We start from the raw sequence: 25611 nt of genomic DNA on the forward strand, positions 1-25611 counted from the left end.
TGAGGTTGGTGATCGTGTTAGAATTTCTAAGTATAAGAGGAAGGTATTTGATAAAGGTTACACACCAAACTGGACAGAGGAAATATTTGTGATTAATAAAGTTTTACCAACAAAACCTATTACATATTCTATTACTGATTTAATGGGAGAAGAGATTAAGGGTTCTTTTTACGAACAAGAATTACAGAAATCAAAACAACAAACATTTAGAATAGAAAAGATTATCAGACGAGATAATAAGAAAAAAATGGCATTAGTAAAATGGAGTGGTTATCCTGATAAATTTAACTCATGGGTAAGTTCTAAGGACTTGGTTGATTTTTAATACAAATTTTGTATTAAAAATAGTTATTTACTTATTTTCTTCTTCATCAGATAAAAGTAAGTCTTCAACTACTTGATCAGTTATCTCTTCACTATCACTATCACTGTCACTATCTCTATCACTATCTTCCTCTTCAATTGTCAGTAAAGCCTCTCTTGGTTTTAATGGTTTGGCATAGCACTCGTGTACTTTTATTTGTAAAGATGTAACAGTTTTACTTATAAAAATTCCTTCAATTATCAATGCTAATTTAACATTACAGTATTGATTATTATATTTAAAAGGATTTAAATCGCGACCTCCCTTTCCCTTAAACAAAGATAATATCTTCTTTGTTTTTTCTGAGTAAATAAGTTTTGCGTATAAAACTGGTGCTGATGATTCATCAACTTTTGTTCTCTTTTTTCCTTTTTTGTCTGTGTATTCTATTTGTTTGTAGTGAAATGGTGAAGACAAACTTGATGCTAGATCTGGTCCATATTCATTCTCTAAATGTTGCTGAGATAAAGTTATTACATTATTAATAACATCAAAAAATGCTTTTTCTTTACTGTTAGGTTCACTATCGCGAGCCCAAAGACATACTGGAATACTATAACCAACTAACTTGTTTGTTTCTTGATTTTTCTTTTCACTAACACCAAAACTGAAAAGAACTGGTGATTCTATTACTAAAGCTCCTTTCTTTCCATTTGTATATTTAATTTCAATTGGGATACGTTTGTATTTAATCTTGCTATCTTTGACTTTGTACTCTTTGGCTTCATTAAAGATAATATTGTCTTTGGTAATATTTTCGTAACTTGACAACTGCATTTTATTAATATTTAGTTAATCTTTAAACTACAATTCAATTTTATTTTTTAGGCCAAAGTAAATTAATTGACCAAAAGTTTGCTGATTCTGGATTAGTATGAGTTAACTCTCCCTGTTTATTTTTTATCTTTGTAGCTCGAGCCCGATATTTATCTCTTCTCTCTTTATCCTGATGAATAAGATAGTCTGGATATTTTGGCGATCCAAAATGAACTTTCTTTCCACTTTGAAGTGTGGCCATATATTTACTATTTTTGCGAGATGAATAATCAAGCGATTCAGCACCAAGCTTTTTAGCATTTCTGGTTAGTTTTTTAAACTCTGATCCTGTAACAAGATATTTTTCGTTTGGAACATAATCTGGATCCTCATCATGTCTATAACCATCATCAACTATAAAATCCAAATCCTCTTTTGTAGGAGTAGTTTCTCTTGATCTTGATCCCATTTTTTATTAGTTGTTTAGATTATTATAATTCCTAAATTTTCTTATCCAATCCTCATTTAAAATTAAAGGAACAGGAATATCTACCTCTTCAAAAATATCATTCTCGTTTCCCTCTTTTTCAGAAACAGTAATATAGCCACTTCCATTTCTCTCCCATCCAAAACCAGAAATTTCGTAATCTTTTCCATTAGTACCATCATCTTCATGATAACTATCATCAGGTAATTCATCTTCTTTAAACTTTTGTTCCCTTCTATATATTTCTTCATGACCAATTTCTTTTACTTCTTCTGGTGTGTACATGTGAGTAAACATAAGATATTTACAAAAAGGATTAAGTGGTTTATCATTTCCAAGAGCACTAATAACTTCAACAATACTCATCTTTGCAGTATTAACAATGCCATCTAAATAGCTACAAAGATAATGAATTGCATATTTATCATCTTCAACAGGAATATCTTTTGGGTGTAAAATGTGACCTAAATTATTAATTGTACAATAATATCTATACAACTTTTTTACATAATTATATTTAACTTCATCTTCTTTTAATTTTCTTAAAGAATCAAGTATTGTTTTCTTTCTTGCTTTCTCTTTCCAACCAACCTCTACTTTAATCCCCATATCTTCAAATTCTTTTAATATTTCATCCATTTATATAAAGATTGGAATAAATTAAAACTGGGTGGAGGTAAAAGATTAAAATTTAATATTTCATAATTATCTTTACTATATTCCTTAGCTACTTCTTGTTTATCTTTAAAACAATTTTCCATATTTGTAAACACCCCAAATCTAAATTCTGGATTTGGATATTTTTTAAGTAGTTCGTATAATAAATGATCTTTGTTATCTTTTATTTCTTCCATTTTTTCATGAAAAGATTTACAAGTATTTTCTACATAAACTTTTTTATCAGGAAAATGAATTGTAAATATTTTTTGTGGATAATCAACCATTTTATTATTTTAAATATATTAATATCTTTAAATCATTTAAAACTTGTAACATAAAATGTTATAAGTTTAGATATAAACATAGTCACTATCACTATCACTATTACTATCACTATCAATAAATTCATATTCTCTATCACTTTCACTTTGTCCTTCATAACCTAAACATTCTCTATCACTTTCACTATCATAATCTCTAAAGTTATCATATTTATTATTAATTTTAAGCTTATTAAAAAATGATACAAAATCATAATAAATATTATCAAAACCAGGATAAGGTACAACTTCATGACGATAATAAAACATTCTAAAATTATTATTAACCTCAATCAAGTTATCAAATTCTTCCTCATCTAAATCAAAATTACTAATATCCTTAAGTTTACCCTTTTCTTGTCCTCTCAAAAATCTTTTTATAAAATATTTAATTCTATCAACTTTATGAGTTGTAAATAATCCATTATTCATATTATCATGGTTATCAAGAAAATACTTAATTTCCTTATTTATTAATCTTATAAATTGATATTCTCTTTTGTACTCCCTTGCATATTCTGGAATTATATTTTTACTGGTTAAACCAGAAACACCAACTTTTTGGTAAGACATGATAGTCTTATAATTACATAAAAATTATAGGACTAAGAAATTATATTAGAGTAGTTAGGAAAAGGTGATTCTCCAACGAATATACTATCTCTTTGAATGAAGCGAATTTCCAGCAAGAAATTTGAGGCGAGACGAAATTTCCGAAGGAAATGGAGGTGAGACGAAATTTTCGCTGGAAATGAGTGAAACGAGAAGAGATAGTATATTCGTTGGAAATCACCTTTTCCTAACTACTACAATTGAAGACCTACTCCCACTGGGTGTAACCCTAAACATTCCCCCCTTTTTAGGGTCTAATAGCCAAATGACAGCAGAAGATGTTATCAAGACTCAAGAAATTGCTTCTGTTAGAATACCCGTTGAACGGGCCATCAATAAAATCAAGAATTTTCACTTATGGGATAGTGTTGTACCCCTCAGTTTGTTTGGGGTAGTAAGCCAAATGTGGAGTGTCTGTGCCTTTTTATGTAACATTCAGGACCCTCTTATTTCCACTTAACACTGAGTTAGGCAGAGCTCTGAGGCACACAGAATTTCAGTCAATTTAATAAATGTAAACCTGCTTATCCACCTCAGGTCAAATATTCTCTAAACCAACTAAAACTAAGAATGTGATTCGCTTGCTTTCAGTCCCAAGATGTCAGCTTTTACATATAGTTCTAAAGATCTTAAAATCAAAGAATAAAGAAAGCTATCTTATTATACAGACCATGTTGGTTGATACTCTGTTTTAAACATATCAAGTTAGGTGTGAGACACAAAATTTCTCTTTACTCGTGCCAAGATTAGATTAGGGTAGTTAACCCTTCTAATGGTTACTGAACTCCACAGAAGCTGGTGCTATGAAATGTTCAAAATAGCTCTTCTTTAGGCCTTCATTCAATACGTCCCAGAATTGAGGATCAGATGTGATCCTCTCTATACTCATGCCTTTGTTAGTATAGATAACAAAGTCACACCAACTTGCTACTGTAATACCTAGTTGACCCTGTATCTGAAAGTAGTACTGGTACCCCCTTTTTAGCCTCGGCTTTCCATTTACATTTTCTGCATAAAAAGGTTCATCGGCACATGCTTCTAAAGGACTCACACGAAATTTAGAGTAGGGACATTTAACCTCTACCAGCCCAAAAGGCTTGCTACAGCCTCGGTCAATGACCTTGCCATCTGGTGATGCTGCTAAAAAGGGAGAGGCCATACTGACAACAAGGCCACTTTTGAACACTGAAACTGGGTTCCTTGTTGAAAACATATATTTTTCATATTCTTTTAAGGCTACAGGCTCATAGGTTTTCCCATGTGCAGTTTGTTTGGCAGTGAATGGTTTGGGATGAAGCAGATTATTTACTAGAGTGTTATGATTCCTTTGCCTTTTTACAATTGTGTGGAAATTAGATGCTGTATACCGAAATTTCCTTTCAGCCTGCCATTCCTGTGAGGCTGCTTGTTCACTTGTTTTCTTCTCTATGGTATTAAGCTTTGCCACATCAACAATCAAATGATCCAGGAGTGCTTCCTGGTTGCTGCTTAAATCATCTGGCTTTTCATACTGCTCAGATTGTTGCAAAGGGAATGGAGGATATACAGAAATAGCATTTTGTTCATCATTACAGTCCACTCTAGGCACTGAGTCAATATTACAGAAAACTTGAAAATTAGACTCTGTGAACTGTAACTGGTAACTTGCATATGAGCCACTTGGACATTTTCCAAATTTTGTTTCCTGTAAGTTGGTACCACCAGTAGACATAATTTGAGACAAGGCAAACTTAGGGTTGATCTCTTGAAGCTTGTTTTTTAACAAAGCTTCATCAGATGCTTGTGTACCCAAATTTTTCCTAGCTTCATACAACAAGCACCTTACTCCACTATCAGGGTTATACTCTGTGTCTATATTCGACTTTTTTACCTCAAGTTCCATGACAGGTTGGGGCTTGATTTTATCTCCTCTTACAGGCCTGTGCCATAGTTGTAAACTTGAAGTGCATGCCTTAGCTTGTGTCATATCAGATTCATTTTCCAAGTCCTTAATATCTTGACAACAATACAAGCTGAACTTACAGAGTTTCATCATAACAGCAAGCACATGATTGCAAAAACCAACAGATCCTGCTACACATGTACACGAAGCATATTTAACAACTCCACTCACTAAACAAAGTGCAACTTGTAATTTGTGGGGTGGCTCATTTTTTTTAAAGCTATGGTAACACAAGCATTTGAAATAGAAATATTGGTCATCACTTGCGCAAGTTAAGTCTTTCAGGTATTCATCATCAAGAAATGTTTTTGCCTTTTTCATGCTTGTTGGAACAGCATGGTTCTGTTTATTTCTGTCAAAGTTTTTTCCAGATTTAGAAATATGTAAATCCATCTCTGCCCTTGTGAATAATGGCATTCGTTGCAAACTTGTAGGCCATCCGGCTGATAGAAATTTAACAGTACTTTCCTCAGGCATCGCATCACTTTGAGCGAGTTGTTCTTGTCTCGCCTTTCGACGCGTGTATATCAGATTTTTATCGGGATCCGCAATTTCTTTATCACGACCACGCGCAACATATTCAAGAACTCTTCAAAATGAAAAGTAGAAAAACTATTAATCATTACATTTTTGAAACATTTCATCGAGAAAAATAACTCCTAAATCTTTTGATCTCCATTTACAATATCAAAGTCTCTTTTAATTCTAAAAAGTATAACGAACGACTGACAAATACTGTACTTACCTTTTCGTAGCCTGTGTACAGCCGCCCCTTACCTTAGGTAAGGGGCGGCTGTACACAGGCTAACCTTTTCGCCAATTGTGCCTTTGTTTTTAACCCCTTTGCTGGATCGCCACGACATTTTAACCAAAAGTGAAGTTCATCTGTTTTAAGAGCAGTCGGATTTCTTCCCTGAAGCGATGCTCCGGGGATATCTTCCTCCGTAAGACTCTGAGAAAGACGGCTACTTACAGAGCCATGAGCGGCCATATTTCTAACACGAGTAAACGAGGCCCAACTAGCCTCGTTTTCAAGTTGATCGCTCCCAGTCTCTTTTCGTTCTGCATAGGGTGTATTTTTCCGCATAAACTCACCTGTCAAATTTTGACCAATCAGAGTATAAAAATTGGACGTAGAGCGTGACCAACGCGTGACCATGGTAAGATAAGGTCTTCCCCGCCTGTACTTTTAAAAAAACTTGATGAATTTTCGCTTCCGAGGTCAGTTTGAAATCAAAATCCTAATAGTGCGGGGCCATAGTGACATAAACACAACATATTTGATATGAATCCTTGGAAAAAATAAACTTGAGCCTGCGATCATTTGAAACTGGTAATTTGTCAGCGGATAACTTTAAAAAAATAGTCGACCTCGATGGGTTGACACTTGAGCCCGCGGTACGGTCAGGTGATACTGGTCAGCGGATGCCCTGTTTTGATAGCTGTCAATTGATCACAACATTGATGTGCAGCCTGTGCAATTAGTTTTCTCTTGGGCTCCCAAACTAGCTAAAAGTGTGAGAGTAAACATTGGTTTTCCTGTGGTGCGGACGGACGGCGGGCGGTCGCTGTACGGTCACGTGATTACCAAATTTTCTGGGATGGGTAGATTTACTTAGCAATGGGGCTCCGCCCACGCGCGCGCGAAGCGCGCGCGTGGAGCTCCGCTATTAACCGACATTTGCTTACTTGGGGTGCTTTGCTTCACTTGAGGTTGACATGAATTACTTACGGACTAGGCTACTCTGTGAACTTAAGAAGAGTATAGGGGCTCCTGTCTTTGGATTTTAGTGGACAATACTCACATTCGTAGTAGTTTCTATACTGTTTACAGTCAGCATGATATTTCCGACGTCTCCTCGAGTCGCAAGAGGAGTTTGCGGGAGACGGCTAAAATTCAGGCTAACTGATAACAGTTAGAAACTATCGCTGCGCTACAACTGCCACTGCAACGTGAATCTTTAATTTAATTATCCAAGTCCAAAGCGACGAGCCCCTAAGCTCTTCTTACGGTCGCAAAGCCGTAAACAGATAACCGTTAAACCGCATGGCAAACATTTACAAGAGGTGGCTGTGTGAGGAAAGCTTGAAAACCCCCTCCTCGCTACCCATTTTAATATATTTTGAATTTAGAAGGAAGCCTTCACTCATTACTGTCATTTGAATGGACCTTCTCTCGCCCAAAAAATTCATTGCTACAAAATATTGTTTTTTCATACTCGGAGATGATACCAGTTTCTTTTTCTTTCTTTCTTTGTATGTTTCGTTATTTTTCGTTTTTATGTCATGTTATGTTATTTATTTTGTTATTATAAATTTTTGCAAAAATTGTTTTCTATCTATTGTTCTTTATTATTATTATTATTATTTATTATTATTATTATTTAATTAATTAATTATTTTTTCTAAAAAAAATATTTTAATTTTTTCACGTTCCGGGATGTTCCGGAATGTTCCGGGATGTTCCATGTTCCGGGTTTTATCGACGCCCGAGTATTTCTCAGTATGTATATAATAAATGCATATTCGCCATTGTCATATTACCCATAATAAAAACTCCATGACTGGTCCCGAGGGAAGCAGTTAAGTTTGGTTGGAGGCTGGAGATTTTGAAGCTGGAAATTCATTAATCCTCGCTGTAATGTTGCCCGCTCACATATTTTGGCGGGAAACAGTTCTTTGTTCGATGTCATGTGACCTCGAAGTAATCAATGATAACGCGCGCTGTTGGGAAAAAAAATTCCAGCTATATTACTATACACCTTGTTTACCCCAAAACATTTTGGATAAACATTGTTTTCGCCTTCTACCCGATGACAGTAATATCCCCTCCAAGACAAACTGTAAACAATTCTTATGCAAAATTTAATTTGTGTGTGTGTTTGGGGGGAAAGGTTGAACGAGGTACATTACGGGCAATATAAAAGTGGTGAACTGGTAATTTCCATAATTCTTTTATACTCTGGTTAGTACTTTATGTCTGTGTACAGCTAGCCTTGGACCAGGCTCTGCGGTGGGGGAAAAAGGAAAAAAATCACCTTTACGCGTCTTGTTGATATCGCCAATAGTTTCTGGAGGTAGAACCTATGAAACAAGAAAGCAAATTTATCATTAGTTTCGTGACAGCTCAGGAAGTCATTTAAGCCATTCTGGACGGCGGCGGAGCTTTTTCAAGTTTTGAAATAATAATGATTTGCTACCAACACCCTATGCGTGTTCTTTTAATAACTCCCTGAAAACGAGGTAACGATCCACCAAAAGAAAAAAAGAGAAAGAGAAGAAGAACAGAAGAAACGGTTAGGAAAAGCCAGTAAACGAGTCACGAAGCGCTCTGATACGCTAAACTTTGACAGATATAAGCGCCAGTATTTTCAAGTAACTTGGCCCCTTTTAGGCCCTCAGAAGTGAGGGAAAGACGCAATCACAGATGGTTTCAAAGATTTAAGAGACGTTTACCGCTGTGCTATCACAGTAAGAGGAAAAAAAAAACAAGTGTCCATGAAAGAGGAAAACGGGTGTAAAGACAATGAAGGGGTAGAGAGATTTCCTCCTTTAAAGTTACCAGAAAATGAGAAACGAAATTGATACACGCAATCACAGATAATTTGGAAAATTTAAAAGCGTGAGAACAGACCCTTGAGACACTAAGGAACAACGAATGATCCAACCAAACGAAGTACCGCGTCTTCTGTACAAAGCAATAAGAAGCGGAAATATTGGACAAGGGCGGGGGAGGGGGGGGGGGGGTCTGGTTGAAGTGCGAACGCGACGATTGTTCAGTTTCGTTCGCATTATCTCCGCTTCGCCTCCTCAAGCATAGTGAAACTCGTTTTTACCATTAAACTTTCTTCAAAAAGGGTTAAAACTGCACATGGTAAATAAACTTATTCCTACCTCTGCAGCCAATTGCCACATTCTCAACCGAGATGACAAATGAATCGGACATTCTCTATCAAAGCGAGCTGGGTTCGAGTCATGAGCTACTAGAAGACACCTCATTACTGCATAAACAAAAAGAAAAGTAGAAAAACATGAGCAGTGAAAATGGTCTCCTACAGTCGTCAAGCGGCAAAGTAAATTACAATGTGCAAAACTAAACTAAATGACATAAACCGGGCACTCAAATGGTAGCATCCTGGCACCCTCAACGAAATCATGGCGGTAGTGCTTTCGTAGGGTTTCTACAGTTTTAAGCTTTTCACACAAAGAAAATGAACTTTGAATCCGGCCGTCTTGCCTTGCGCGTTTCACGGTAGTGTCAACGTGTATAATTCAGAGAAGGGGAGTGCGATTTCCATCTCTTTCGAAGGCTTTTTTCTCATAGATGGGGACAACTTATCACTGAGCTAGAGTTTCAGGGGATTCTATGGCACTTTGATTTGCCCTACATTTCAGAGTTAGGGAACTATGACAATGTTTTAGGTCAATGCTGTGTTGAAGTCATTACTTAGTGTCTATGACTATACGGAAAATGCTGTTACAACATTGCAACGATGTGTTGCGTTAAAAATCGTTGTTGCGAATCGTCCCGTGTAACACCACCTTTATAAAGAAGATGTCAACCACATTTCATCAGAGAAAACTAACCGTAATAATTTTTTGGTGTATTTTGCAAGCATAGCATAAAAACTTGAGAAAGGTTGGCCCAACATGTCAAGTTTCAATCCGTTTCCATCCTTGCCATTCTTAGCGAAAAACGACAGGAAAAAGGTCTAATGCCTATTACATCGTTTTCAATGGCAAAACTGGACCATAAGTTTCGGAATTCAATTGATGCGAAGATACGTTTGATATTTTGAAAAAGATAGCAAAGAGCGTGGTAAAGCCCTTTGAGGCCCTGTTTACATGGAGCTGGGGGGCCCCAGGTAGGTGGGTAACCCGCCTGTCCATATAATCTTTCATTTTAATTTGATCACGTTTACATGATAGGTGGGGTCCCCAACCTCCATGTAAACAGGCCCTAAATCTGTTTGCAATCCTCTTTATTTTTACCTTTGCCTTTTCCAAAAGGGATATCTGAACAGTGCCGTTTGACATCATTAGCACATGCCTTATATAACATAGGGTCCGCTTGGATGTCTATACGACCCTCTCTCATTTGACGAACTATTTCCTACAAAATAATCAGAACAAAAATTTGGCTCCAGATTTTAAGGCCTAACAGGCGACGATAATCCTCTTTAGAGGTAAACAGGAGTTACGCTCCTACGATGTTAGTCCAAAATTTTCGAAAGAAACACGTTACTAATTTGGGTGGCAGACGTCAAAAGAGACAAACGCTGTGGGTGGGGGTGGGGGTAGGGGAGGAAGCAAAAGCCACGTAGGTTACACATTGCCAGCCTACTTTCTGGATTACAGTCAAACCCCGCTTTACGGACACATCGTTATTTCGGACAGTTTTCTTTGTTCTTTGGGGGAAAGAAATCCCTTACATTCTTCCTAAATTCAACCCGCTTATACGGACACTCCGTTATTACGGACACTTTCTATGGTCCCTCAGTGTCCGTATTAACGTGGTTTGACTGCATAGACAGTGATCATTGAGCATTAACAGCGTCAGATGGGAGACTGCTCCATACAGGTATGCAGCGGGTAAAAGAGCATTATCCACCTTCTACTCGAAACTAGGCGCTGAAGATCATGATTGATGCACCCTTCACTCAAAATCTACCAAAAAAAACTTTAAATTGTGCTTTGCGAGTTTCATGCCGGGGTTCGGGAACTAAAACCCGAAATTATCATTACGTATGTTTTGGCGTTGCAAAAACTCTTACAGGTTAGAAATTGTGTTGAGGTTTGGGTATTCAATATTTTTATCATGTGATTTGGTGTCATCAAATAAGCGACTGAGAGAAACCTTAGCACACACAGGAACCAGACTTTTCTAATGATGCACTGCAAACGTACAGTAACCACAGTTTATTATATGGCTACAATATCACACCCGCTCTGATTGGCTGCCTTCTTGTAATGACCGGGCATTATGTTCTGTAGTGACTGGGCATCACTACCTAGGTGTCCACACCTTACACAATCTGTGTTTAACTTGATAGTGGACATCCATTAAGGGCATCCGCTGACTAGTGTCAAATGACTGTATCGCGGGCTCCTGTGTACAACTTATTGAGATGACGTGTTTTTTTTTTAAGTTATCCTCTGGCCAATTGTTGGTTTTAATTGATCGCAGGCTCAGGTCCATAATAAAAAGGCCACATAAGACACTCGAACCTCTCGATAAGGACACCTCTCCAATACAGACACCTCTCTAATACGGACACCTCTCCAATGCGGACAGTTTCCGCTGTACCGACAACATTCTCATACATTTCCTCTAAAAATAACCTCTATAATACGGACAACGGACACCAAATCTCGGCCCTTGGGAACAAATTCATACAAACGTAACCTCTTTATTATTACTCCGGGGACCAGGTGTCGTTAATTTGCGGTATGTACCATTTCCTGTCGGCGGTTACAGAAACATTGACACTTTAATCAGTCAGCGACACCAATACCAGAACATGTCAAAACTATAAACATTTATAATTGCAAATGCAGTAATCGAAAAAACTACGGCAATAGCCAATTCAATACGTTCTCTGTATGCAATGCTGTTCTTTACAACTGTAACAATTGATAATTACAAACGAAAGGCGTAATTCAGACTGTCCTATTGTCCACTTAATGAATAGCATCATTGACCATCAATGGGGCTTTAAAAATGACGTCATCATTATGACCTCTCTAATACGGACACTTCATTGTCAGTATTAGAGAGGTTCGACTGTAAATAACTTATTAACCTCGTCCGTTTGGTCATTACAGGGAAATTTCAGATCTCGGCCTTGAAGCTTGTTTACAAATTTCCATTTTTCCTGACTTGGCAATCCTTATTTTCTAGACTTAGACCAAGTCTGGAAAACTGGTTTACAAATTTCAAGACTTTTTTAAGAACTTAAGACTTAGTGCGATCGATACAAATAGATTGATTGATCTTATACTGGCTACGTTCTAAAGGGAGACTTACCACTCGACAATTCTTCGTTGTTACTGATCCTAAATGCGATTTCAGACATTCTCCTACTGTAGACGGTGGCAAACCAGCACAAACCTCTTTGATCTGGCCGGGGAAAAATTTACTGTAATGTAACACGTGATGCATCAGAGACAGGCTAAGTGCCTGCATAGGTGAAGCCATGTTATCCGTTTAAAGTACACTTGCGCAATAAGATGGCTGAACAGAGAAGACGGCAAACCTTGCGTGACAAGCCTGACAATAATTACGTTTAAAAAGATTTTCCGTTACACTTTAGCTTCCTTTAAACACAGATCTTTTTGTACTGAAGACAGAACACAGTAATGTTAAGGGAAGATCACAACAAAACACCCAAGTAATCGCCCTGCCCCGACTGACACATACAAACGTTCTGCCGCCCTCTAGCGCAAGCCCACTTATGTGAGAGCTGGAACGCGGCGATACACTTATCGCATTGACCGCAAATTGTAACTGAAAATAGTTTGATGCCGTCAAGACAGTTGGTTTCTGATGGGGTGGTGAGAATTATCGTACACAGACAGTACCCACCACTCAAGTCTTGTGGTGTATTATCACACCTGCCTTCACAGAATTGAATAGGTGTGATCTCCCTCTATCACAATATTTTCACAGTAAAATCAGTGTCAATCAGGCTCATCAAATGTTCCCTTTAGTGAAAATACTGTATTTTCCTTTGAACTCATTATCATATATTTCCAGACCCAGACACAAAGAAAATTAAAATTTACACCAAAGATGAAATTAAACCATGACATATACCCCCCCCCCCCTCCATTAACTTATGATCACCACAACGATTTCTTGAAGAAGTTGCCATTGTTCGCAACATCAGGTAGCTAATCACTATCTATGACATAACAGTACACACCAAGCCGTTTACCATTTGTTACAGGCTAGTTACACACCTCTGCTTTGCACTCCTCTACAAGTCTGGTATCCAGTCTGAAGTCTTTTGCAGCCTGACGAATTAGTTGTTTAGTGTATTCTTGACAATCTTCAGACAGGCACTATAATGAATCAAACAGTAACTATCTTCATCGAATATTTCTTATACCAGCCAATACACAGACAAATTATTTTTTTCTGAAGTTACCGGCTCATCAAACACACTTGGAATGCTGGGATAGCACTTTGCCCATAACCCACGCGGTTTCTTTGATCATTTATGATTGATTTTAGTGTTGCACAGCCATAAACTAACATAGTATCGATTTATTTCCCGCATCTCGCCCCAGTAAGCATACAATGAAAAGACCTTAGGGCCAATAATACAACCAAAAATAAGACGCGTCCTACACAAGGCTCCTTAGCATGAAATAACACAATAACAATACAATAACAATTTCATCTCCAGCATCGCACACATTGAAAGGCCAGCATAATGGGCACTCAACCGTTTAAATAAAAAAATATATTAAAAAAGAATGTCGGCTATTGAAATGTAAGTGCAAGTTCTAGCAACAAAATTACATTTTTTTATCATGGATCACCAGGCAAAGGAGCCTTACCTGGTAGTTTTTCTTGAGACATTCAATGGCTTTTCCCTCTCCTTTAGGAATATCCTTGCAAAATTTAGGAATGTCTAACTTGCAAAACTTCATCAACTGCGGATTAAGTCTGACGTCTGTAATATAACAGAGTGTACTACAATACGTGCGTGTGGAAAAGCAACCTTGTCAACGAGATTATAGACTGTTTTTCAGTCCTCTATTTTCCCGTAAGCGGGTCTGGATGGGAGTGGGGTACAAATGTCAGTTGTGAGTTAAACTTGTTAGTTGTCAGTTGTCAGTTAACCCCATCCGGACCCTCCCGTAAGATCGTCGAGATCAAGCGCCTTCCCTAACAGGCGGCCATCTTGGTTTCACATGTACCAAGTCTAGCGTGGGGAGGAGTATCAAATCTACTGAGGGGTGGGGATGGTTTCGAAGGAGGCGCCTCCCTCCCCCACCGCTATGCACCCTGGTGTCCGCCCTCTCGGTACATTTAAAGCCTATATGGCCAATCTTAACTGTAAGCGCTACATCTTGACGATTTTACAGAAAAAATGACTGCGAACAGCCTACCGAAATTCAGGCCTCAGTTTCTTATACATTTTATATATTTTTTCCTTCAAAAGAAGGCAATCACTTTCAAATAACGTAGAAGCAATCGAAATTCATGATGGTTTGAACAAATAGTCCTGTATTTGAACGGTTTCACTTTTGCTTCTCCTTGCCCTTCTATCTCAAAACAACATTGACTGCTCCTGCGTAACATCAAACCCAACAAAGTATTAGAAAATCTGCAGAAACTACGTCAAAACGCTGACGACGCAGTGTAACTCTTCTAAGTCTATTTTAAATTCCTCATACTTCTACTAAATAAATGTGTGGAAGAGAAAATGCGCAGTGGGGAGGGGGGGGGGGGGGGTGTTGCAACATATTGAAGTAAACGTACCTTGGGATTGCCTAATTTGTCTTTTAGTTATCATATCACTGCAGCTTAAAAACGAAACAAGAAACTATTTCAGTACATGAAGTGGATACAGGCGCTATCCTGAACTACACGAGTCTAATGATATTTGCGAACACATGAAAACTTATCCGCTGCTTCCGACCACAGCTCAACAGGGAGCTTGAGCAACGACGACGGCGACGGCGACGGCGACGGCAACGAGAACGGTAATAAAAGCAATTGGTTTAGGACCTCTTCACATGAGCCTGATTGACTGGGCTGACCTGGTTTGCGGGAACAATTTCGCCTTAGGTTCATATGGGAATTTTCAGCCCGGATTCCGAAGGCTGATAATCCTGTGGATGAGTTCTGGAGCGAAATTTGAAAAATAAAGCAAACATGGCGAAAAACAAAAATTATTTGCAAAAGACAAAAACTTTTGCGTCTATCATAGCTTTGGTAACTCTCAAAGTTGTATCACTGCAGTTACATGGGATGCTTGTGATGTGAGAAATACAGCGGGCATAAATTGCAAAACAATGCCATCTGGACGCCACACTTTGTCCCGCTTTCATCCCGGTAACCGGGCTGAAGTGCTCATAGAACAAACGTTTCAGCCCACTTACCGAGATCGCGGTTGGAAAAACAGGGGGCCTCGGGAACCGAGCCAGCCCACCCTCTCGTATCAACACATGGAAAATTTTACAGAGAATTTAGAGGCAAGCAAGGCGAGATCACGGAAACCCGGGTCATATGAAGAGACCCTTAAGGTGATGTTACACGAGATTATTCGCAACGACGATGTTTAGCGCAACACAGCGTTGCAACATTGTTGCGACATTGTTTCGAATGGTTACATCATTGTTCCAGCATTGCAACACTGTTGCACTAAAAATCGTCGTTGCGAATCGTCCCGTGTAACATCTCCTTTAGAATGGCAAAACAACAACTTTGCAAGAGTCATTGCACGACTACCACGTGAAACTTCCTAATTTCACCTTTTATAGAGGACGCGAACACAAGACAACAACTTTGTTTTTCTTTTTCCGAACTTTGATGCAGTCCTTTAGCATTCAACTCCAAACACATTTGCCAACATTTGACGAAGTAAACGAGATGGGATAAGCGAAATCAAGTTTGAAGTAGCCTGCGTGGCCGGCGTTGAAAGGGGAAGGGGAAGGGGGAATTTGGGCACGCGCGAGGGGGAAAGGAGAGGAACGCCTGCAAGGACGCTATTGTTTTGTCCGTTTTTTACGCTCAGATTTTGAGCGTAAAAATATTGATTGGTCAGAATTAATGAAATGTCAATCTTCGACTTAATGCCTTGTTCCGATTGGTTGAAATAAATATCACGCAATTTGAGTAACTTGATCGACCTCCTCGCAAGTTTCGCCCACACATTCTCGAATATGGCGATAGAAGCGGGGAGAGACTTTGAGTTTGTTTTGCGAGAATTGTTGTGTGAATTAGAAAAGAAAGGCCTCAACGTTAGCTTGAAAGAGGAGCAGAAGACAGCTGTGAAACAGCTTTTTGAAGAAAGAGACGTAGTGGCGGTTTTACCGACTGGTTTTGGTAAACTCCTCATCTTCCAGTTGCTTGTGTTACTGGCCCGAAGAGCAAAAAATCAGGCTGCTTGTGTGCTGGTTATATGCCCACGTACCAGCATAATCAGTGATCAAATTCAGGAAGTTGAAGCTATGGGCTTATGTGCCTGTATCTTAAGTGAGAAACAAAGTGATTTGACGGACATTGAACAAGGGAAGTTCGCCATTGTTTATTCTTCTGCAGAGATTGCGATCGACAAGAGATTTCTTGAATCGCTCAAGAAAGATTCTCCATTTTCAAGGTTTATAGCAGCGTGTGTAATCGATGAATCGCACACAATAGAAACCTGGACAGGTTTAAGGTATGTATTTTGGGACTTTTACTTTTTGTGACTGTTTCCTTCTTACCAAAGGTGCATGCAAAGAAGGTAATAATGCGTCTGAAATTGGTAGGTTCGTGTAAGTTTTCCATTTAATCCATCGTCTTTTGATGGTACTCATTCTTGCGTTGTTTTTTGTTTCATCACAGGAAAACCAAGGGAAAGAACTCGCAAAATTCTGTTGTAGTTCGAGGTGCCTATGGGGAACTCGCTCTCCTTCGGTCATTCTTTCACAAAGGTACATTTAAACAAAAGGCAATCTTCACATTATTCATATCCTTTAAAATTAAACTATAACTCCAGAACTGACAGATTAAAAAAAGGAAAAATGTTCTAGTTGTCATTTTTAGTATCAACTTGTACCAGTTATATCAGTACCATACTTTGTTTGTAATTCAGTATTTTAGAATTGCCCATAATACACTGTTTGCCATTCAAATTTTTCAAAGTGAGATTGTGCTATGGGCAATTAGAAATTTATTAAATTCTCAGCAAAGATAAAAGTGCATTATATGCGAAGATAACGAGAAATGCAAAGTAGGAGACCTTTCTTTAGAATGGCAGTGCATTCATGCACTTTCAAGCAAATCCCAAGTCTCAAAGTTTGAGTCTAAATTATCAGAATTAATTATGTAATGTATCTTTAAAACCAGTTGGTTAAATGTGATTTGTTTCCTTGGTTTCCTGACAGGTACCCCTTTTGCCGCATTGACTGGTACCGCTGATGTAGCGACATGTTCTGTCATTGTTTCCAAGCTTTCTTTAAAGAAGCCTCTTACAATTCAGGTCAGTCCAAACAGCGAAAATTTACGTTTTGCAGTTATCAATGAGAAAAAGGATGTCATATTTTCAAAACTCGACTGGTTGGTTTATCACATCAGGGAAAAAGGAGAGAGAGCTGACAAAACAGTCATATTTTGTAATACCATGAATGACATTGCAAGTGTGGTTAACTGTTTAATGATGAAACTTGGCAAAGATGCTTATTCACCCAAAGAGTCACGGAGACAGCCAGATTGTCTTCTTGGGATTTTCCACTCAAGCTGTTGGCCCTAAAGCAAGGAAAGGGTTGTGCGGTGTTTTAAGGGAGATGGGAAAGTACGAGTGGTGGTGGCTTCCACTGCCCTGAGTATGGGAGTAAACGTCCCAGACATTCGTTATGTTGTGAACTGGGGCCCTGCTAGAAGCCTTCTGGACCAGCATCAAGAAGCCGGACGAGCTGGAAGAGATGGTAAACCCAGTCATGTGCTTATTATCTACCATGGCCAGCAGCTTAGCCATTGTGAAATGGAAATAAAAGAATTTGTCAAAACTAAAGATTGCCTGCGTGTTGCTGCGTACAAGCCACTTGATGCAAGTATCCAGCCACAAAAACCTGCACACTCATGTAGTTTCTGTGCATCTTCTTGTGATTGTAACCAGTGTGAAGCAACCTGTCCTTTGTTTGAACAGACAATTCAAGGGGAACAAGGGGCTACCAGAGAATTACTTCTTACAAGACCTGTTTGGAATGAAGACAAAGTAGACTTATTATATTTTCATAAATGGAACCCCATGTGTGTAGTGTGTCCTTGATCCAAGTATGAAGTTGCCTGTAGTCAAGACCGTGCAGCAAGTTGGCTTTAAAATCAGGAAAAGAGGGATGTCCATCTCGCCCACTTACAACTTTAAATGCTTGTATGGATAGGAGGTCATTGATCATTTGATAAACTGCTTCCTCCTTCTTTGCCACAGAACGGTATGAGGTTCTACGTGACATTGTGCAATCAATATCAACATTGTGCAAGATTAACTCCACTGCATCCAGAGTGCCAGCAATTCTCGCAGCACTCTTTTCATTCAAATTGGGACCCACTTCTTTCCACATGATCTTGAGCAGATTGTTCTGGTGTTCTTTCCTTAAATCAAAGGGTATGTTGCAGGCCTTTCCACCGTACAAATTAATGAACCTGTTCCACTTTAGCCTCTCAGCTTCGAACTCGGCTAAGATGGCACATATTTCTGCCAGATAGTGCAAGGTGACATGGGCATATTTCGGATGCTTGTTAGCTTTATAGACAAGAAAAAGTAATTTTTATGTCTCAAACAGGCGCTGACCATCCCTTTCCTTCACAGCATCCTCAAATCCCTTTAGAATCAATCCAAAAGCCAACTCACACTGGTGGTAGTTGAATAAAATATCCTCTTTAGCGTCACCATCTGGCTGGTTAGGCTGCTCTGGGGCAACAAAGTCTGGGTGAACCTGTCTTTCGTGTCTGAAAAGAGAGAGTTAAACAAAGATAAGTGCTGTTCAAAGGGGCAGGGGGAACTCGAGCCTGCAAGAATGCAAGGGACACAAAGTCTAGCATGTTTGAATTCTGCCTTTCCCTTCCCTCTGGAGCCCTGGTATGCAGGCTTAGCCGTCATATTTATGTACTCAAGTGAGAAAAACTACAAAGTAATCATTACATGACTAACTAAATGTTATTCACTTGTTTTTTTTTTTTCACAATTAAACGGACTGTATGACTGTATGAGTTGCTGAAAACTATAGGATCACAGAGATGTTTTAGTGTAACTTCGTTGCAATATTGAAAATTCATTTTTGTTTTAATCAAGGGCAATCACCTGTTTCTTGTTGACTTTGTACTAAAGACAAGGCCACAGTTATTTCTGCGAAGGAAGTACCCCAGAAAATCCATCTTTATCAAACACTTGCAACTTCAAGTTGTGACTTTCCAGCTCATGACTGTAAAATAATAATATGAAACCATTCAAAATGCATTGAGCCTACTGTTAGTTGTACTTTAAGCACTTGCATTCAGACAAATCAGGAAAATAAATATATATCAGGCAGAATGGCAGGCTGTAAAATTGACTTTCTTTGAACCCTGATCCCAGGGAGGGGAGGTACTCACGTACATGGCCTATACGGGGACATGTCGCTGGTCAAGGTATGGTTTCTGACCTCTTTGTTCATTAACAGGGTATTTTATTTTGCGTGAGTCTGTCCTTAACAGGGTATACAATTTCACGCTCTGTTCTTGAACAGTGTACGTCTTGTGTCCTAGGCAGCGTGTGTATTTTAGGATTTTTTTTGTCTTAAACAGAATCGGGGTTACAAATCCTTGATGGCCCACCTATACCTGAATAATGGTTGAGTACCCCCCTTCCCCTCCAAGGGGTGCATTAAGTTTAATAGATTTAAAATTTCCTGATATTTTGTAGTTTACACTGACCGCACTCTTCTGGAGTGGAACACAAACGTCCTTTGACAGTCTTCAAATCGGCACTGGAACTGGTGTTGGTTTGCCTGGTTCAATTCGTCTGTGTTCTCTACCAAGCATGCCACATCTGAACAAACTGCATACTTCTCTACATGACGTTTGCAAAGAGAAAGCAACCACTGACTTTTCATTTCATTACTAGAAGTGTTTGATGGCATCTCGAAGGAGGGCTTGTCTGTAAATAATATTATCAAATGAGAACAATATTATCACAGTCATGCTGGAGGTAAAACAACTTGCAGTATCAAGTAAAAAGAACACTAGCTGGTCTTAATAGGCAGTATATGAAATACTATAGTTACAGTGGTGCAATTCACTCAAATTCCACAGTCAATGTCAGCTCAAGATTATATAATAATTATATAAATACAATCCACATGTAATGTAAGGTACCCTCAAAATGTTATTACCATCTACTTTTGACATTCCACACATCTCCATAAAAGAAACACAGATGTGGGCTTCCACCTCCCTTGAATAAAAATCTTTGTATTCATTGTAGTTTGTCTGCACACCCTTGGCAGCATTAAATTTCCCTGTGCGATTCATACTGGCCCTTGATGTGCCCATCTCACTTGCTGACTTGTCTTTAGCAAACATCTCTAATTCCGTCTAGGGAAAAATAAAAGAAAAAATGCAAACGACCTTTAGCACGTTGACTGGATTATTTTCTGAGTAATCTGTTCAGGTTTAAAATTTGCCAAAAGTTAAACCTGTAGTTAAGAGTGCAACAGAGTTAATTCTGATGAGTGGATGAACATCACAGTGTGTCAAGAAATAAAAACTGTACTTGGATTTAAAACTGGATAATACCCAAAATGACTTCTGCAAAATTTCATGGCCATAATAAGTCTTAAAAAAATGGTTTTAAAATTTCAATTTATTACTTAATTGGAAATAGCTCAGTTAATATACCAAAGTACCCCCGTCCCGACTAAACACACCTTGTATAGTGTAACCTTGGCATGCCAGTCAGCGTGTTCTGGAGGAACTCCCTCTAGTCTATCATAGTTGCTCTCTCCACCTCTCATAGCCCATTCAACATTCCTTGCTCTTTCTTCAAAAAGTTGGTCACCGTGCATTGGGACAGTAGCAACTACTTCTTTCTTGTTCTCTTTGGTGAAACATGGGACATATCGAGACTGGTAATCTTTCAAGATTTCTACCATCTCTGCGGCTACATTAGGGTTATGGAACTCCATTCCTAGTGAACACGGTAAGAAGAAAAAATAAAAAGCAAAAAAATTATTGTGAAGACAAAAACTGAACACTAGGTTGAAAGGTCAGTCACTATCAACAACAGTCTTAGTGAGGGCTAAGCTCACCTGAGTAATCATGCTCCACCTGCTTATCAATTAATGTCATATATTGTTAAAACAAAGCCGACAGAGCGATATTATCTTGCATATGTAGTGATAAACAATAACATTTCATTGTAGTGGTATCTTTGGAACTAACCTAACAGCTACAGCCTTGCAACAATTATTGTCACCACTTTTGGTGAGGAAGGGGTGGGGGTAAATAAAGGACACTATATTATACAGAAAACAATTGTCTTAAGCATTATCAAAACAGTTAAAAAGGAGAAAAACATGCCAAATAATAAAATTGTGCTATTCCTCTTCCCTGTCTGAATGGCGGTGGAACTTTTTAATGTACATACCGTTTCAGACTTTTGTGCCATTTCTTCAACATACTTGTGTGGAATGTGAAAATCACATTCTTTCTGAAGTCTTTGAAGGCTGGAAGATATTTTGTGACCATTCTGCTCACATTCACTGCCCACTGCCAAAAAAGATTTGTCTGTACAAATGAATCTGGCAGAAAATCAATAAAATGGAGGTCTGAGATGGATTTTTGTGGTTTCACGGAATTGCAGGCTGAATTTGCCACTTTATCGAGGACAGCATACTGATGGGTCCAGTGAAGGGAGCGGTTGACATGATCTTTGGTTTGTATTCGAGCATTGATACTCAAGTCAATATTATCTGCAACAATCCTATGTTGGGTAATGCAAAAAATATTATTATTACTATTTCCTATCAGTGGAGGGGAGGGTTGACCACGAAGAAAAAAAAATTCATTTGTAGTGATTACGTTGTTTCACTAAGGAGGGATATATCATTAAAAATTCAAATTTTGTAATAGGGAAGATGGGGACATCTAGATTACTTGAATTGTGTAACTTTTTTTTGTTCCTTTGCCCACGTCCTCTCCCCCCCCCCTCCAATCCCTCTCAAAGCAAGAAATAAAAACATGTACCCGTATATTTTTTTGCATTAACAACACAGTTTTTTTTAGCAAAAATAGATTTGGCAATTGGGCAACGCTTTTAAATAGCTTTGTAGGCAACAAAGTATACCAAAATGTCAATCCGGCAAAGTCTCGTTAGGTTCCAAGGAAAATAGAATGAAACACACTATTAAAAAAAAAACACTATAAACGTACACTTTCTACGAAATTTAAAGAGATTCTTCCTCCAAGAGGAAGTAGTTTATATCAAAACATACCAGGCTGCTAAAAGAAACGACCCACCAACACATCCCGTTCCTCTGTAACTCTCTCATACGAACACCAATTTAGTATACTTTCGTCCAACCCACATGACTTACTTGAATAAAGGAAGCTTTTTGTTTTCCAGTCGCTTCAATGCCTCATCGATTACATCACTGTTGTAGTTAGTTTTGTTGAGAATTTGCCGTGACTTCTCCAGCTGCGTCACAGACGCTGATAATTTTCAGGAGTGTACCATTCATAAGTTTTCAATGTTGCCTCACTTGCGTCCACTTCTATCGCTATGTCCATGTCGTCTTCCTCTCTATCTGGAACTTGCTTCTCTTTCACTTCCAGAAGAAGTTTCTCTGCGCATTTATTTGTTTCGATGCATTTCCGCCAAACTATAGCTTTGTTATCAAAGATCTTACCCATTTTCTGCTGTAAAGCAATCATTTGGTCGTGGGACATGCAAACTCCCAGATGGTTTAATTGTCCACAAGTCCTTGTATGAAACTCCAATGTGAAAAAGAATAGTGGAGATTCTCGAGACTACTGCAGACATTGCAGGGTTTCTGCAGCGAATTAAAGACGCCACTGCCAGAGCGACTGCATTCACCGCTCTCTCGTTTTCTTCACCGGTTTCCACCCTCGTCAAATTTGAAGCGTTGCACATTGCTTCGTATAAAAGCGGACAGTGCGTCTCCACCTCTTTGCAAAGAGTTTTATTTGAAAATACGGCAAGTTGCTCCGAACTCCTGTACTTTAAGCAACTGTCATCACTTGATGAATAATTTTTGCACTCGCGTGCGATCTCTTCCGAGAAAACTCTCTTTAATTCAGGAGCGAGGTGTTCGTGTAGAAACAGCCCATTCGCAACAGTTTTCCACTTTTTCAAACTGATGTTCTTTATGACCCTCTGGTTTTCATCGTCTATGGCACTTTTAACAGAAACCTCACCACTTGGGTAGCAAATAACGACTTTAACGTCGGCAAAACCATGTGAAGTGTCGGGATCATCTACATTACAACTTGAAAGCACGTTGGAATGTACTGCTCTGGAAAATCCTCCGTCGTGGAAATTCAGAGATTTTCTTCTTGTGGTAGCGATGTTTTTCTCTTTTAGCGGCGATTGAGTTCTAATTGATTTACGGTTTTGTGGACTGCTTCTCGCTGGAGACAAAACCTCAGAAAATTTTCTTTTATCGCCTTCACTAGCACAAATACCTTCACAGTCCAGTTCTTCTGCAGACTCCACAGAGACAGCGTTTCGAATTTGCTCCGATCCAAAACGTCTGGAAAGGAATTCCACTAGTTCACAACAGTTTTTAATTTTTCTTGCGCAAACACTACACGCAAGTTGCGAAAAACCAGGGAAGCTGTTTACATTAATTCCGACTACTGCTATTAACCATTCAGCCCATACAACTCCAAATGTATCGCTCTTCAGAGATAGTTTAAACAAATTGATACAGGATTTTGCGTTGCCGTACTCAATTTTCAAGTTAGTTTGACAAACACGACAGACTCCATAACAGTTATCTTTCTTCTTTGGGCGACCGCGTTGAGGTTTTTTGATTTCACAACCATCCTCCATAGCATTTTGTTTTTCTAGTTGTTTGTTTTTCTGGAAAAAAGCTATTACCTGAAAAACGAGAACGCGCTTCGCGCCCAGAATTTCCCGCGAATGTTTTTGATTGGATGTCATTTGACAGCCAGACATTGCACGGTCAGCTTATCTTTGCATATCAAGTTAGGGACGGTTTGGACAAAACAATAGCGTCCTTGCAGGCGTTCCTTTCCTTTCCCCCTCACGCGCCCCACACGCTCTCGCGCGCGCCCAAATTCCCCCTTCCCCTTCCCCTTTCAACGCCGGCCACGCAGGCTAAGTTTGAAGCAGCGCCAACTCACTTTTTATTTGGGCGTGGCCCAAATAGAGTAATGGAAACGGCTTGTTTTGACGCAAATGTGCAATAGGCACGCAATACGTGCTAACGTAAACAAGGCAAGTAAACAAACGAAGCGAGGCGAATGTCTGGCATGCGAACGTCTTGTACAAGGTAAGAGGCATGTGGGTTAGAAAGCTCTGCTAGCACACGGCACTTAATCGCACTTTTACGATCTCAAAAGTTAATCTGAATCTTCAGTATTTTTGCCTCATCGAAATTTGGAAGTCTGAAGTCCAGGGATGAAATCTATCAAAAATATTTGGAATATTAACGACGGGTTTTGGTCACAATAAGATCACAAGCAACGAACCTTGAAACACAGAAACTCAAAAAACCGATCGAAATCCACCAATCACAAATCATAAACAATGACCTTTTGGACCCGCTGAAGAAAACTTTCGTTTCCTAAGAGGTCCGCTAAGATGATTGACGTCTGACATTTTTTTGAAGAGAGGATCGAAATGCACCAATCAGAGAAAGACAGTTTTAATTGCATGTGTCCTAAGAGGTCATCTGAATTTGCTGTTTTCGTTATTTTATGTCCATTTTCTTTTCCTTATTTTGTGATTGGTCGATTTTGTTAGGTCGAGTGGATAATCCAATGAGGGACGATTTGGATATCGTTTGATCCGAAATTTTTCGAAGCAGCAGTGAGAAGCAGTTTGGATAACATTTGGCCGCGGCGTTTCGACGAACGTGTTATTATATTGTTCAATCATGTTATCCCCGGTTAAACTTTCAAATGCACACACTGTTCGCGGTAGGCCCACACTAAAAAATAACACTGAGTGTTTTCGGAATGGCCTGGTCCGCGAACTCAAAGAAAAACAAAGGAAATTATCAAGACATTCAATGACATCAAAGACTCATGGACCCCATAGACGTAACAACAAATCGGAATATCAGGAGTGTACGTGTAAAATGGGTAAGAGTTTGAACAAAGGAATGTTGAACAAGTTTGAGAGTCGCAAGATTTGTGTAGCTGGTTATCAGTGTGACAATAGTGATTTTGATTTTTGCATTGCGGAACACAGCGAGTTGCCTGTGATAAAAATCTGTTCCGATGAAGGAAGAGACGATTGTCAACAATTGAAACCAAAAGGGACTGAGGCTTCTTTTGGAACTACTGTGATAACTGCAACAATTCTTTTTATTATTTCAATTTTGTTTAGCAGGGTGACGGTTGATGTACTTGTTTTTGTATTGCGTGTTGTGTTTTTTCATCTAATTGTGTATGTTGTGACGCGGTACGTGTACGATGCTGTGCGTCGGGATTTTGCATTGTCAGCAAGTTTTGTGTTAGAGTGTTTTGATGGCAGCGAGGTGACGACAAGAGAAGGTAATGAGC

At 38.8% G+C, this 25611-nt stretch overlaps 3 protein-coding genes and 1 pseudogene across 3 annotated transcripts in view; 1 reads left to right on the top strand and 3 right to left on the bottom strand.

The window, feature by feature from the left end:
* Positions 1-352: 352 nt before the first annotated feature.
* On the bottom strand, positions 353-6132 carry LOC140925909 (uncharacterized). The gene is made up of 5 exons (XM_073375743.1): positions 5951-6132; positions 3980-5730; positions 1674-2071; positions 784-823; positions 353-513 (listed from the first exon to the last, which is right to left on the bottom strand). Exons 1-5 carry the CDS (start codon positions 6130-6132, stop codon positions 353-355), a joined length of 2532 nt encoding a protein of 843 aa, XP_073231844.1.
* Positions 6133-7766: 1634 nt separating this feature from the next.
* Positions 7767-25611, bottom strand: part of LOC140925910 (Golgi apparatus protein 1-like) — a 53753-nt gene continuing 35908 nt past the window's right edge. Inside the window, exons 6-12 of the mRNA XM_073375744.1 lie at positions 14635-14678; positions 13707-13822; positions 13104-13205; positions 10134-10254; positions 9036-9142; positions 8180-8225; positions 7767-7865 (exon numbers count right to left, since the gene is read on the bottom strand). Of these exons, the coding sequence (XP_073231845.1) occupies positions 7831-7865; positions 8180-8225; positions 9036-9142; positions 10134-10254; positions 13104-13205; positions 13707-13822; positions 14635-14678 (571 nt within the window). The 3' untranslated portion in view covers positions 7767-7830. The remainder of the gene's footprint in view (positions 7866-8179; positions 8226-9035; positions 9143-10133; positions 10255-13103; positions 13206-13706; positions 13823-14634; positions 14679-25611) is intronic.
* Positions 15949-18827, top strand: LOC140928127 (ATP-dependent DNA helicase RecQ-like). Its single transcript, XM_073377840.1, has 3 exons — positions 15949-16537; positions 16705-16793; positions 17247-18827. The coding sequence occupies exons 1-3, from the start codon at positions 16041-16043 to the stop codon at positions 17609-17611; spliced, it is 951 nt and encodes a 316-aa protein (XP_073233941.1). The 5' UTR covers positions 15949-16040; the 3' UTR covers positions 17612-18827.
* LOC140927886 (uncharacterized) lies at positions 19159-24099 on the bottom strand (annotated as a pseudogene).

This window comes from Porites lutea, chromosome 2 (assembly GCF_958299795.1).
Source record: "Porites lutea chromosome 2, jaPorLute2.1, whole genome shotgun sequence".
Lineage (NCBI taxonomy): Eukaryota > Metazoa > Cnidaria > Anthozoa > Scleractinia > Poritidae > Porites > Porites lutea.